The sequence below is a fragment of the Seriola aureovittata genome, chromosome 6 (assembly GCF_021018895.1).
Source record: "Seriola aureovittata isolate HTS-2021-v1 ecotype China chromosome 6, ASM2101889v1, whole genome shotgun sequence".
Classification (NCBI taxonomy): domain Eukaryota; kingdom Metazoa; phylum Chordata; class Actinopteri; order Carangiformes; family Carangidae; genus Seriola; species Seriola aureovittata.
The window spans coordinates 28,850,940-28,864,685 of NC_079369.1; the positions used below are offsets into that span (position 1 = coordinate 28,850,940).

The 13,746-nt window shown below is 42.2% G+C and overlaps 1 protein-coding gene across 1 annotated transcript in view; it reads left to right on the top strand.

Moving 5' to 3' along the window:
• Positions 1–13,746, top strand: part of arhgap39 (Rho GTPase activating protein 39) — an 86,129-nt gene that overhangs the window by 46,392 nt on the left and 25,991 nt on the right. Inside the window, exon 2 of the mRNA XM_056378088.1 lies at positions 3,826–4,242. Coding sequence (XP_056234063.1) covers positions 3,826–4,242 — 417 coding nt within the window. The remainder of the gene's footprint in view (positions 1–3,825; positions 4,243–13,746) is intronic.

Sequence of the window (13,746 nt, forward strand, 5' to 3'; positions counted from 1 at the left end):
TCTCCGGTTTATTATTATTATTTGTCTCTGCTGTGGCTCAAACTGCAGTGTGCTGGAATGAGCTAGAAAGAAGAAACTGTGTCCGATGACTGTCAATGAAGTGCATTTCAAGATATATGAGCCCAATTGGCCACATGGTGGCGCTGTGATTATGGCCTGAATGCAGTTTTGAAAGGCCACACACTGTTAGTCTTGAAATTCTACACACACAAGTTCATTTCAATGTGCTCTACAAAAAAAAAACGTCTTGGACCATGACAGTCCACCATATTGGACTTTTTGCTAATTTACATAATGTAAAAAACACTCAAATGAATAAAACTTTTTGGATTTTTGGAACACCAAAAATGATTTGTTCCCACTGTCAGACTGCTTGTGTTTGTTTAACTTTGCTGGAACCTTGTTTCCAAATCTTAGTAATTAATATCATGAGCTCAATGTTTAATTAACAAAAAATCATCTTTCTCATCCGATCTCCTGCTAGCTGCAAACTTGTCACCCTTGGGTGAAAATTGCAGTTTTCATTCCAAAATAGGTCATTTGTGTGATTCGTGTGGGTTTTGATCTGGAACAAATCAGGTGTCAATGTTTGCAATTTCGCTGAGACGATGAAGTGGAACTATCCTGTTCATGAAAAGAAAAAGAAACACCATGAGAGTGAACTGCAGGAACAGCAGCAGTCAGGTTAACATGTGCTCTCCTCTTGAAATAACAGTTGGCTAACGTTAAGTGCTAGTTTGAGTGCATCTTTCTCTAACAACTGTGCCTGAGTGAGAGTTAAATAACTATTTGTTACCTTTGATAAACGCCAACGGGCAACAGTTTTTATGAACTGCAGCTCCAATAACAAATGTTTCTGCCCGGAGACACACCTTGTGGTGGCTCAGCTGGAAACCAAGATATAATAAAAGCTCACCAGCAACATCTGTTGGTTAAAACACTATGTCGACCTGCAGCCCTGGGTTATAGAAATATAATAATTTAATTTGACCTGTGCCTGTGGTGTAGCACAAAACTCTGGGCCCATACAAACACTGTCTTTGTGTGCACTTTTCATACATCCATTGCCACGTCTCTACGAATAACTGGATCAACAGTGGTCCGTAGTGGTTATCAGTGATGAGGCATTAAAGAAAGTCTGCACAATCTGACACCTCAGCATGTTTCAGCTCTCTTCTCTCAATGTACTGTAATTATTGAGTGAAGCTTTCACTTTGAGGTTTTACAACATGATTTCCATCACAGTTTACAAAGACAAAGGTGGCGAGTCAATCTGAGATAAGATTTCAGTGGAATCATGTTTTATTTGCAGTATAAAAGTAAATTAGTTTCCAGCAAGTGCTGCAACCAGACTGTTGCAACATATAATCAAACTCTGGAAACCTAAAGGGACAATCCAGAAATATAAAAAAAAGAGTTCCATCTTTTCTTCTTCTCCTGTGTTTTATTTGAAGTATTGATCCACTAGAAGATATATTTGTGGTTTTAAGAACCAAAAACCATCTCAATGTAGTTTTACATCTCCTCTCTCAGGCTTCTCTCTGGAGCTCCAGTAACAACAGCTCGATGAGCCAATCAGAAGAGAGGAGGCTCTGAGCCTCTCTTCTGATTGGCTGACTGTTTTCTGATTGATCTAATAAAGGTATAGCAGGTTTCAGGTAAACACTCAGAGAAACCAAATCCTGCATGGATGGTGGGTGGGCGGGGGCTTTGGCTATGGCTAAGAGGGGCGACTGCTTTGTTGTGACATCACAAAATTCCAGTTGAATAATAATACGTCTGGTTGAATTGAGTAATTTCCTAAAACAGCTGGTCACTGTAGTTTTGTGCAAAAATTATTCAAACAAAAGGATGAAGTGCATTTGTTGGGGATTTGGTGCAGCAGGAAGATGTGATAATAATGAAGGAACATGTCACCCAGTGCAACAGTGTGGCTGTTTTCCAAAACCCTGTCAAATGACTAGTGCTGAAGTCTTCATCATCCTCGTCCTCATCCTCCTCCTCCTCCTCTACTGCTGCATCCATCTCTGTGAAACTGAGTTGAAGTGACGCACAGTTATCAGCCCACTCTCTGCCTGCTCAACACTTATTGATTGACCTCTTATCATCCACAGCTGGTCTGAAGGGTCTGAGCTCACAGCAGCCTGCAGCCAGCAAACATGCAGCTTTTAAAATGTTCATTTATTGTGCGTGCGTGCGTGCGTGCGTGCGTGCGTGCGTGCGTGCGTGCGTGTGTATGTTTTTCAGTATATGTTTGTGTGTCGGTATGCAAGTGTTTTGGCACATGAATGTGTCTGTTATGTGTAGATGTGTGAGTCATATAATGCCTCTTCCTCCTCCTCCTCCTTATAGAATACAAACTGCTGCATTATAGCTAAAGACAGATGAGAGAGTGTTTGTGTGAGTGAGTGTGTGTGCTGTGTGTGCTGGCATATGTAGGAGCAGACTGTTGTACCGAGCTGCGTGAGTGGGCTTCCATTTTATTATTCATAATATGTTTTAGCTCTGTGTAATCCCTTAGCAATTTTATAATGTCGTCCTCCATTAACAACCTGCTGTGCACCTCTATCTATTACTGCTCCTCTTACTGAACTGAATCTGTTTGGTCTGTTGGCCTGTTCATGTTTAACTGTTCTGTGCAAAGACCTAAGTTCACATTAAGAAGTTCAATGAGGAGTGGTGTCCAAAGACTTTCATTTTTCAAGAAATGAGCATTAAGAACCCAGTGACTGTGTGTGGAAATGTGTGTTTGAACAGGGACTTCCTGGAAAAGATAAAGACAACAGAATAAAAGAAAAAAAGAAAAAAAAAATCAGGTACAGAAAGTACACAGGAAGTGGTTCACATTCAGCTGTATGTCTGCTAAAATAAAAGCATGTGAGGAGCATAATTGAAATCAGAGTACGTCCCATAGATCCATGTAGTTGGATTAAAAGGATAATCACATTATGGTATTTCCAGGGGTTCTGCATTAATGGCATTGTTCCCGTAATTATATTATAGGTTTGATGGATGGAAGCATTTTTAGGTGGTTTGGTTTCTTTGTGTGATGTCTGTAGCAGCAGCAGGACACAGCCTTCAGGAGTTGCTGACTACAGATGTTCATCATACAGATGATCAGACCCTTAAAGTGCACCAGATAACTGCATATTTCAGAGAAGTCTTTCAAATGTGGCTACAGCTAATAAATTTGGCACGAATCCTCCTTGGGTATTACTCTTTGGATAGATATGACATGTTAGCTACTTGAAAATTCAAGATGGCTGCCATTTCTGGCAAGGAAATGTTATTTTTTGCAATAAGTTCATCCACTATTTTCTCTTATGAATAATCCAGGTGTCAAGTCAAATGTTTTAACAATGTAGATGGTGAAATTTAGTACACTGTAAAAAATGAAATGAAAGTATATTTCAGCAAAAATATCACTCACAAAAAATGTTACTCAAAAAAGCCTCCTAACTAGCCTAGTGATGGCGAGTTAGCCTAGCGAGCTATTGTTAAGACAAGTAAACAAGTACACTGTTGACTCTTACGGAACCTACTGTTCATCATTCATAACGAATGGTTTGAAAATACATTGTGTTTTATGTAATATTTTTCATGACATATAGAAATAGCACAAATAAACCTCTGATTCCAGTGTTGATGTCAATGGTGAAGATGTTGCTGTTGAAATGTCAAATCTAAAGTGCTGATGCTCATTTTTCACATGGTTTCACTTGTTTTCTGCTGCGTGGTCACTCAGAGAGCTCAGTGAGCTGCCGTCAGAGGTCACAGGTCACAGTCACTTTGCTGAAAGTCTCATTCTGGACTCTTCCCCTGCAGGTTGGAGTGGGTGGAGATCATTGAGCCACGCACGCGGGAGCGTATGTACGCCAACCTGCTGACGGGCGAGTGCGTGTGGGACCCTCCGCAGGGGGTTCGGATCAAGCGGACCGGTGAGAACCAGTGGTGGGAGCTGTTTGACCCGAACACCTCACGCTTCTACTATTACAACGCCTCCACCCAGCGCACAGTGTGGCACCGGCCCCAGGGCTGCGACATCATCCCCCTGGCCAAGCTGCAGACTCTGAAGCAGCACACCGACACCACCGCACCCCGTCCTGCAGGAGGAGGAGGAGGGAGGGCGTCAGCTGACAACAGCCCAGGACGGAACAGCGGGGTCAGCCGAGAGGGAAGCACCTCCTCCTCCCTCGACCAGGAGCTGTCTGAAAAACAGGGCAGCAGAGAGGAGGCAGACAGGTAAGGCTGCTGGTCTCTGTGTGAGTCGTCTCACAGGAGCTGACCAAAACCTGCAGATGGCACCAATGAATACTTGTCACAAGTAGAAACATTAAAGAGGCAATCCAGTGACTGAACAGGTGAAAGTCTGTTCACAGGTGTAAAGCCTCTTGTGGCTCCAGAGGGAGCTGGCAGAGACTGAGAATCCGCCCTAAGAGACCTCACCTGAGGCAGTTTAATGTAGGCCGCCAGGTCTCAGGAAAAAGAATGCATGGACTAAACATCACGATCCAGTCCTGTGGCATAAAGGTCTGAAAAGCTGCGCCGGTTAAACCAGAAACACTCTGTCCAAATGTAATAACTCTGTCATTTACAGGTTATAGGGACAGCTCAACTTCCTGTGTAGGCTGCTGTTTTAGAGCAATGAAAAAAAGCTGATTTCCAGAAAAACTGGAAGCAGTGTGATGAGTTGGCAGTGGTGGGAGAGGATATGTTATGGCTATACACTGTGGCTATACAGCTAATGATGCTACATCTACGAATTAGGTTTGATGATTAAATATTGCTATATTTTGACATCAACCCAGTCATGAGCAGAGTGTTAAGACCGGCCTACTGTGAGTTGCGCTGTAGCTGAAGACCCTCGGCTGGAACCCAGGTGGCTGTGGTTGCCGTGGTAACCCTGGAGATGCGGGATCTAGGTGGATTCTCCCGGAGGCTGTGTCCTGTTATCACGATGACGGATTCTGCCGGTGTCTCAGCGGTTCTGCAGGCGGTTGTGCGTCCCTTGTGGGTTGATGCCAAATAAACTCTAATGCTCTTCACTTTGGCTCGATAACTTTAGAGGAGACTGGCGTTGCCCAGATGACTCTAAAGTTGTCAAAATCTTAAACCATCATCAAATTTTCCTTTTTGAAAAGTTACAAAATTACTAAGTTACTAAGGCGCTTCTGTTGTTTTGGTTCAGTTGGTCTCGACTTGGCTTATAAAAATAAAAGATCGCGCATGTAGACAAAAATCATGTTACTTGTAGCTTGTGGCAAAGAAAAATAAAAGACGCGAAAAGTGCAAAATGACTAAGAGCCATGAGTTTGTGGCGAGCAGCTTAGAGCTAAGAGTTTCCATGGCTACAGAGCCGGGCTTTGAGCCGGGACTCTGAGCTTTGAGCAAAGTTCTCAGCTTCTAGTTTCTGCATCATTTTCTAGCTTCAGCTTTTCAGCCTCTAGCTTTTAGCTTTGTTTCTTGCTTCTCGCATCTTCTTCCTTCTTAGCATCTCTAACCTTTCTTTCTTCCAATTTTTCTGACCTTTCTGGTTTTTCTGGCCATGTGTGAATTGTTCACGACTGTTTTATCCCCTGGGGGCTGGCATATATTTCAGGGGCGTCGCCCGTCTTCTCCTGTGTTTGCACTTGGAGAAGAGAGTAATTTTCCACTGAACTTTAGAATAATTTAAATCTAGAGTTTACTTATAAACTCACACATCCGTCTTCCACCATGACCACAAAACATTAAGTGAAATAACATAGAAAGCTACTTGCACAAATAATAGCAGAGAGGAGTAATAGGAGTGTTGATTTCATATTACATCCTTCAAACCTGGAATTAATTATGATACAAGTGGTTAACTGATCAAACAACAATATAAACATTTCCCAAAGCTAATAATCTATACATATGGATTACACAGCAGTTCTTTGACTGTAATAATAATAATATGGACATTCTGGATGTCATGTATTGTGTTACCTTGTGTGAAGGGTGCTGACAGTATGGTCACATGAAGGACATTGTCTTAAAATCTACATGTTACATTTCAAACATTCTATGGGATAGAAGTTTGGGTTAAACTATAGCATAGGAAAATCTCATGAGTTAGGGAACAGTTAGATATTTAATTTTACATTCTTCCATAGATCTGTGTCTGTGAAGAGAGTTCTGCTGGTCACTACCCAGGATTGGAATGTGGGTTGTAGTTTATGACTCTTATCTAGAAAGGGACAAAGGAAGTGTGTGTGTGTGTGTGTGTGTGTGTGTGTGTGTGTGTGTGTGTGTGTGTGCGTGTGTGCGTGTGTGCGTGTGTGTGTTCATGCATGGCACAGAGAGGCCAGGATTCACACCTTAGTGTTAATCAGTCCTTTTGTTGTTACTTGTCCTATACAAGAAACAATCAAATATCATTAAACAAAGTCTTATTGTTACAAACTGGAGATTTTGCCTATATTCTCTAGTTGCCTTGTGTCCATTGGTTGATCCTCTGGAGCTGACCCTTTGACCTTTGGTCTAGTTCTGTGTCGTTCGAACTTGCTAAAAGCTGGTCTGTTTGTGGAAGAGGGTCCTTTGTCTCTGTTTCCTATCAATTTGATAGTTTGATGGTGGGAAGAGTCGCAAAGTGTCAATTGTGGGTCCATACTAGGGCTGTCCCAAACGGTTATTTTTTAGACGATTAATCTAGCGATTATTTTTTCAATTATTCGACTAATCTAACGATTATTTTTTTTATTAACCTAACAGTAATCTTATTGCAATTATTTTCCAGTTATTCATTTAATATAACAATTTGCCCCGTCCAACATCTTAACTGGCTGCACCATGGTGTTTCCTCTTTATGTGCTCATGCATGACTGTCATGCTAGAGTGATATGCCAGATGCACTTTGCAGAGTCTGCAGACTACCGCACTGTTGGTGTCAAGATTAAAGTATTCCCAAACTCTGCAGGACCGTGTGCGAGCCTTTTTGCCGCGTGTTGCTCCACATGCTCCGTCGTACTGCTGGTAGACGCCGCCGTGTTGTTCAAATAGATTACACAGACGCAAATCATTCACGTAGGCAATGACTTCAATTACGTCACCGCGTTGTCCCAGTCCGTGCGCTGCGCTTGTATCCGGGTAAACCAAAGACGATGGATATAAGTTCCGGTTTTGTTCTATGAACATTTACCCTGTGTGGTTTTACACGACGCGTTGACACTAAAATTCCACGTCGAATAATTTTTATAATCGTCAACGTCGATTACGTTGGATAATCGTCCCAGCACTAGTCCATACCTCTGCATGTCCTTACAATGAACTTCCTTAATGGCTTGTGACTGATGCCAGGCCAGGTATGTGCGCTACAGATGCTAACGCGGTGGCGTATTCTTCCCAAATCAATATCGACCCTTCACTCATCCTGACCAACACAAGTGAATGCCTAATCCCAACCTAAACCTGATTCTAACCTGGATCATGAAACCAGGTCTTAACCCTCAAACAGCACTTTGAAGTTGTGAGGACACACACACACACACACACACACACACAGTACAGTCACTTTGGTAACTGCTCCAAGTATAAATATTCAATAGTGTGAAGGTTCTTTACTTTTTCTTTAAAAATGAAATAAAACTGTCCTGTAGACTAAAAAAACAGAAAGAAAGAAATCTGCAAAATCTCATATTGCCCTGTTCCTTCCAAAGTTACTTCCTGCAGAGCAGCCAATCAGAAGCCTGAAATAATCTGACATCATTACTTACTTAAACCTAAACATGAGTCATTAATCTCTTTATATATTATGTGATATTAAACTAGAAACTAAACAATATCAGAGTGAACAAACAATCAGTAGGGAGAGAACCAGGAATTAGACTGTCTTCTGTGTCTCTTCCTGTCCTCTCTCTCTCTCTCTCTCTCTCTCTCTCTCTCTCCCTCTCCCTCTCTCTCTCTCTCCCCCTCTCACTCTTTGTCTTATCATCCCATCCCCTCTTTCTGTTTCTGTCACTGTCCATTAATTCCCTCCTTTGTCACCTTCAGAGCCTCTCACCTCTCTGTACACTCAGTTTGTCTCCCGCTCCCACCCTTAGCACCCCCCCCCCCCCCCCCCCCCCCCCCACTCTGTCTAACCAGTCTTGGTTTGCTGGTTTGCTGTAATCTGCTGCAGTCTGCACTGATTGGTGGATATGCCTGGCTGGGGTCACAGTGTCCTGTAAATGTCTTCTCTGCTTCAGCAAGAGGACACACACACACACACACACACACACACACACACACACACACACACATAGAGTACACAGTGTGCAAGCACCCTAGCTGTTCTAGCCAGTTATTCACATTGTGTACACTCGGAGCAAATCACTGCTCTCAGAGACTGTTACAGCCTCTGTCTGTGTGGAGCTCAGGGAGACCAACATGTATGATGATGCAGGTTTTATTAACAACCCCAAAGACCTGCTGATTATGTTCACAGTCATAGTCTCACAGGTTGTGGAGAGGGCTCATCCTCTTGGGAGCATGAATGTGTTCAGTCTATGACATGATGTTTTATTGTGACGTTTTGGCCTGATGGTGGTGCTAGAGGAAAGATCAGAGGTCACCAGAAACATTGGAAGTCAAACCTTTCAAGGACCACAAGTATCCAAACTAAATTTCAATGTGGACACTAGTTGTCAAGATATTTGCTCTGGACAAAAGTAAAGGATGGACAGACTCAGCTAACGGCACATCACCATGAACTCTACTGTTATGATGCCTCATGATGTTTAGTGTCCATTGACACCATCAGAGAAGTGTTATTTCAACTATATGTTTATTATTGAGAAGGTAGTTTGTAGTTCTGATGAAATTTCCATCTTCTGCTTCACATTAAAAGCTTTCTACCAACAAACCAGCAAGACACTATTATTGTGAAGGAGCCATGGGAAAGACAGCAGAGCTGTTTTTTAGCAGAGGTATTGGGATGACAACATATTCTCTTTTCATTTTGGATCACCTGCAGCATTTAGTTCCAGCAGGCAGCAGGTAGCAATGTGGTAAGTGGCGGCTCAGTGTCATGGTCTCTGGAGAGAGTTACAGAGAGCAGGATTGGCAGTTTGTCATTGACAACACAGCTTCCTGTCTGACTGATGGCTGCACGCTTGTGTGATTCATGTTGATCCTGTGAGGTCAAATTCTTGTGTGTGTAGATATACTTGGCTAAAGGATTGTTCTTCTCATCAGCTGGGCATACGAGGCAACATGGCTGCACCTCTCTCAGTAAATAATAACCATCAAGTATTTAGCCAAGCTGTTTTCTTTATGCTAAGATCATATTAACAAGGCTAATACTGTTGTTACCATGATGTACAAAGGACAAATACCAAACTCAATGAAAACAACAGGAGCTGAACTGAAATTATCTTGTGATAGTTTTTGCAGGAAAAACAGAAATCTGAAATAAAATATAATTTTTTAGGACAGCAACCTAAAATTATGACTTTATTCTCATAACATTTATGAGATCATTATTTGTATTCATACATTTTTTCTTGTAAAAGTATTACTTTTTTCCTCATGAAATTATGACTTTATTCTTGAAATTTCAGATTTCTTTCCCTCAGTGTGGCTCTAATACTTGTAAGTTCTAGTGGTTATGAAGTCATCAGTTTATTAACGTCATATTTAAGCCCTGCATATTACTTGACCAAACAGTAGTTGCATTAGCTCTAAAGAGCAGAAACCACTTTCAATTTTATACCATATCTTTTCCACCCATGATGAGTTTGCACCTCTGCTATTGACGTCCAGGACACTGTAATAATCACAGCATATTGTGAGGCAGACTCAGCAGTAATGAAGCAGTACTGTGTGTGCACAGGGTCTAGTATACAATATGAACAGAGTACATGCAGAGAGTCAGTGGAAAAAATTCAGTAGCCAGAGAAAATCTTGAATTGACACAGAACATGATATTGTACTGATGTAGCTATGAATCATGATGGTAAGTCATAGTCATAATGGTCATCATGTTAAAAACTGCTGCCCATACTATGATGTGAATTCACACATCATACATACCATCTCCTCTCACTCTGACTGGGAAAGGGAATTATTCATGGCTGGACCAGGAAACTGGACTTGAAGCTACTTTTGTCCTCAAATGTTTGATCCTGAATGCCTGGTTGCACAGCTGCAGACTCACAGTCCAGATGGCCGGGAGATCTGCTCTCACTCGTTCTTTATTGGATCTGGTTCTATGTGAAGTGTCTCCCAACTCTCAGTCTCTCTTTCCCTCTCTCTTGCTGCCCCCCCATACACACACGCACACACACACACACACACACACACACACACACACACACACACACACACACACTTCTACTTGTATCTTCTATCTTTGTGAGGACACAAAGATGACATTATGCATTCCCTAGTCCCTTACCCTAATCTTAGCCATCACAAATGAATGACCCTAAAACCAAGTCTCAACCCTCAAACAAACAGCCCTTTGAAGTTGTGAGTTGGTCGTCATTATGTAGCATTAACAAGGATATACTGTATATACACGCACACTCAGGAGCAGCAGTGGCACTGTGGTCTGGACCACTGTGGTGTGGACTAAAGATGGATCAGTCCATTATATCTGTACAGTTAGTATTTGTAACATTTGATTCTGTTTTAAATCTGGTTTGGTTCAGCTGAACAGAAACAGTAACCTCTGACCTTTAGATCCTCATGGTCATGAAAATGGCAGATAACCTGTAATGAACAACCATTTGTGGCACACTACACTAATGTACTTACATCAGTGCATTAAGCATGGAGGAGCTGGAGGGATGTTTTCCAGTGGTGGCAGTCCACAGTCTGGTGCCCCCTCCCTGCATTTCACCCTCCATGGCCTGCTGTACTCTGCAGTGGCCTTAAGGTCCAAGTCAAACCGCCTCATTTTAGCTTTGACACATGCAGTTTGATGCATGGACTGAATGATCACAATAAACCTGATGGTAAAGAAATGACATCAGTTATCTCTCTGTCTGTATGTATCTTCATCATCATCATCGCAACATAAATATTTACTGCAACAAGTGCCAGTTTAGTAGTTAACGTTAGCTTAGCCTACATATTAACAGTGAACAATAAGACTGCAATACGTCATTTTATCAAAACAAATATCAACACCAACCAGGTCCTGTCAATTCATATCTTACAACCGTTAACGTAGTGCATGTTATCATATAAGGCTGCGTGCTCTTCATCTATCATGTGTTTTCCAAAAGTGGCCGAGTGATACGAGTGGATTTTGGATCAGACCGGTGGAAAGTTGTAAATGTTAGGAAGATATTCACATATGCTTTTCATTTATTTGCATATTAATTTAATGTATTCACAGATATGTTTTTTCATTTGTTGAATGTTTTTGTTTATTTGCAGATCTGTTTTATATTTGCAAGATGTTTAATGAGTTTACTTATGTATTTTTTGTATTTGTGGAAGGTTTTTTATATTTACACACTGATTGTTGATCTGTTCACACAAATAATACTGAAACAAATCCACCTCCATACCACTGTTTGACACACTGTGGGACTGGTGTCACCTTAGTAAAACAGTCCCTGGAAGCTTGACCGAGCCGAGGCTGAGGCTGCAGTGACTGAGACAGATGGAGGCAGATTGGAAGAAGCAGAGAATGTGTAAATTGATTTGAAGGTCAAATGATCGTGAATAATTTAAGGATAATGAGAGAAAGAACAAGGTTTAGTTTGTGGTGAGCGGGGGAGAGGTTGGCAGACAGAAAAAGAGGAGTAGACACATGATGGAGAGAGAAAAGCTTCAGAGCAGAGAGGAGGAACCAGCACAGCCCTGTAATGGTTAATCCTCGCTCTCTTTCTCCTTCCATCTCTCAGACACACACGCATGCACACACACACACACAACACACACACACACACACACAACACACACACACACACACACACACACACACACAGATGCATATTAATAACCCACAAGTATACAAACGCTTACACTGCCACTGTTGAGCCCTGGCCCTGGGGATGAGTGTGTGGAAGTATTTGGAAATGGAGGGTGGCCAATGCTGCAATCGATTTCACACTTCCCTCCCTCTGGCCCAGTTCACCTCTTGTTCTTCATCCCACACCGCTCCTCGTCCTCCTCCTTCCTGTTGTCAAGCAGAATGACAAACAAGCAGAATGTGAGGGCCCACTCACTGAGGAATGACTGAGTGAATGTGAAGTGGTGAAGTAAAGGTCTGCTGGTGCCAGAGGCTTCTGTTTGCTGGATATTAGCTGTGGCAGTGTCACTAAAACCTCATGCAATACATTTACTTCAACAGAACTAAAAGATGTTTTTCTAGGATGGCACAGTGGTGCAGTGGTTAGCACTGTCGCCTCACAGCGAGAAGGTTCTGGGTTCAAACACTGGGCCTGGGCCTTTCTGTGTGGAGTTTGCATGTTCTACCTGTGCCTGCGTGGGTTCTCTCCAGGTGCTCCGGCTTCCTCCCACAGTCCAAAGACATGCAGGTTAGGTTAATTGGTGACTCTAAAGTGCCCATAGGTGTGAATGTGGGTGATGTATGTCTCTACATGTCAGCCCTGTGATGGACTGGTGACCTGTCCAGGGTGGACCCTGCTCTTGCCCAATGTCAGCTGGGATTGGCTCCAGCTGCACATTAAGAAATGTCCAAATAAAAACACTAATATCACCACTTTATCTGCTGTCAAACAGACCTTTCCATTTTGTGAACTGCTGAACTGAAGTGCACCTACAACTGTGCAGATCAGCTGTTTGAGTCAGACAGAGCTAAGTGTAGGTGTATAGGAATACGGCTGTTTGACGGCAGATAAAGTGGTGAAAATCTTCAAAATAAATCTATCGTACACTTAAACTGACATTTGCTTTTTTCTGTGGACATTTTTTAAAGAGGCTAAAACACATTTTTTTTGTGGATGACTCTGTCCACAGCAGCTCATCACTCAGCTTCTGTTGCTTCTCTAAACTGGAGGCTGATCTGAATCTACTGCAGGTAATACACTGACTGTATAGATAAGAACCTCACACAACCCCACGTCAAATAACCTGAACTGTCGCTTAAAGAAATAACTTGAAATTGAAAGCCAAATATAATAACATTAGCATTAAGAGCTGTTTACTGACCAGTCTAGAAGAAATGTGAGTTTATCTTCTATCTTCATTCTTTACTTCCTGGCTGGGAGTGGGTGGTGGTGGTGATGGTGATGGTGGTGGTGGTTGCTTACCAAGAGGTTCAGCCATCGTTATGTTTACTGCTCCATTCACTGACTCATTGACAGGAGGTTAGAACACGCCCTCTGGGCAATGCTTCCTTCTTCTTCCTCTCATGTTGGACAGAGGACAGACATGATGCTGCAGTCTTACTGTCGCCTCTTCAGGTACATTTAAGATACGAATATTTTAAACTTTGAATATTTTAAATATCCCAAGAATAGTTCCACAGTGACCAACATGACAAACTTATGAAAAACTGACATGTCTCATCATGATCAAATCCTCACACCACTGAAAGAAAAAACTTAAATCTCCACACTATAGCTCACTCACTGTAAAAGTAAAGTAAAATGAGCTGTGCCCGGCTGACAGCCATGTTTGATGATCTAAGCTTGGCTAATTTTTTTGTAGGTTGTTTTTGCGTGAGTGTCTCAGTGCGTGTCAGGCTGATTAGAGTGCAGCGTGCACTCACCACGTTATCAACACCAGTAAGCAGTAAGGTTGCCTCAGTGATGCTGCTCATACATGGTG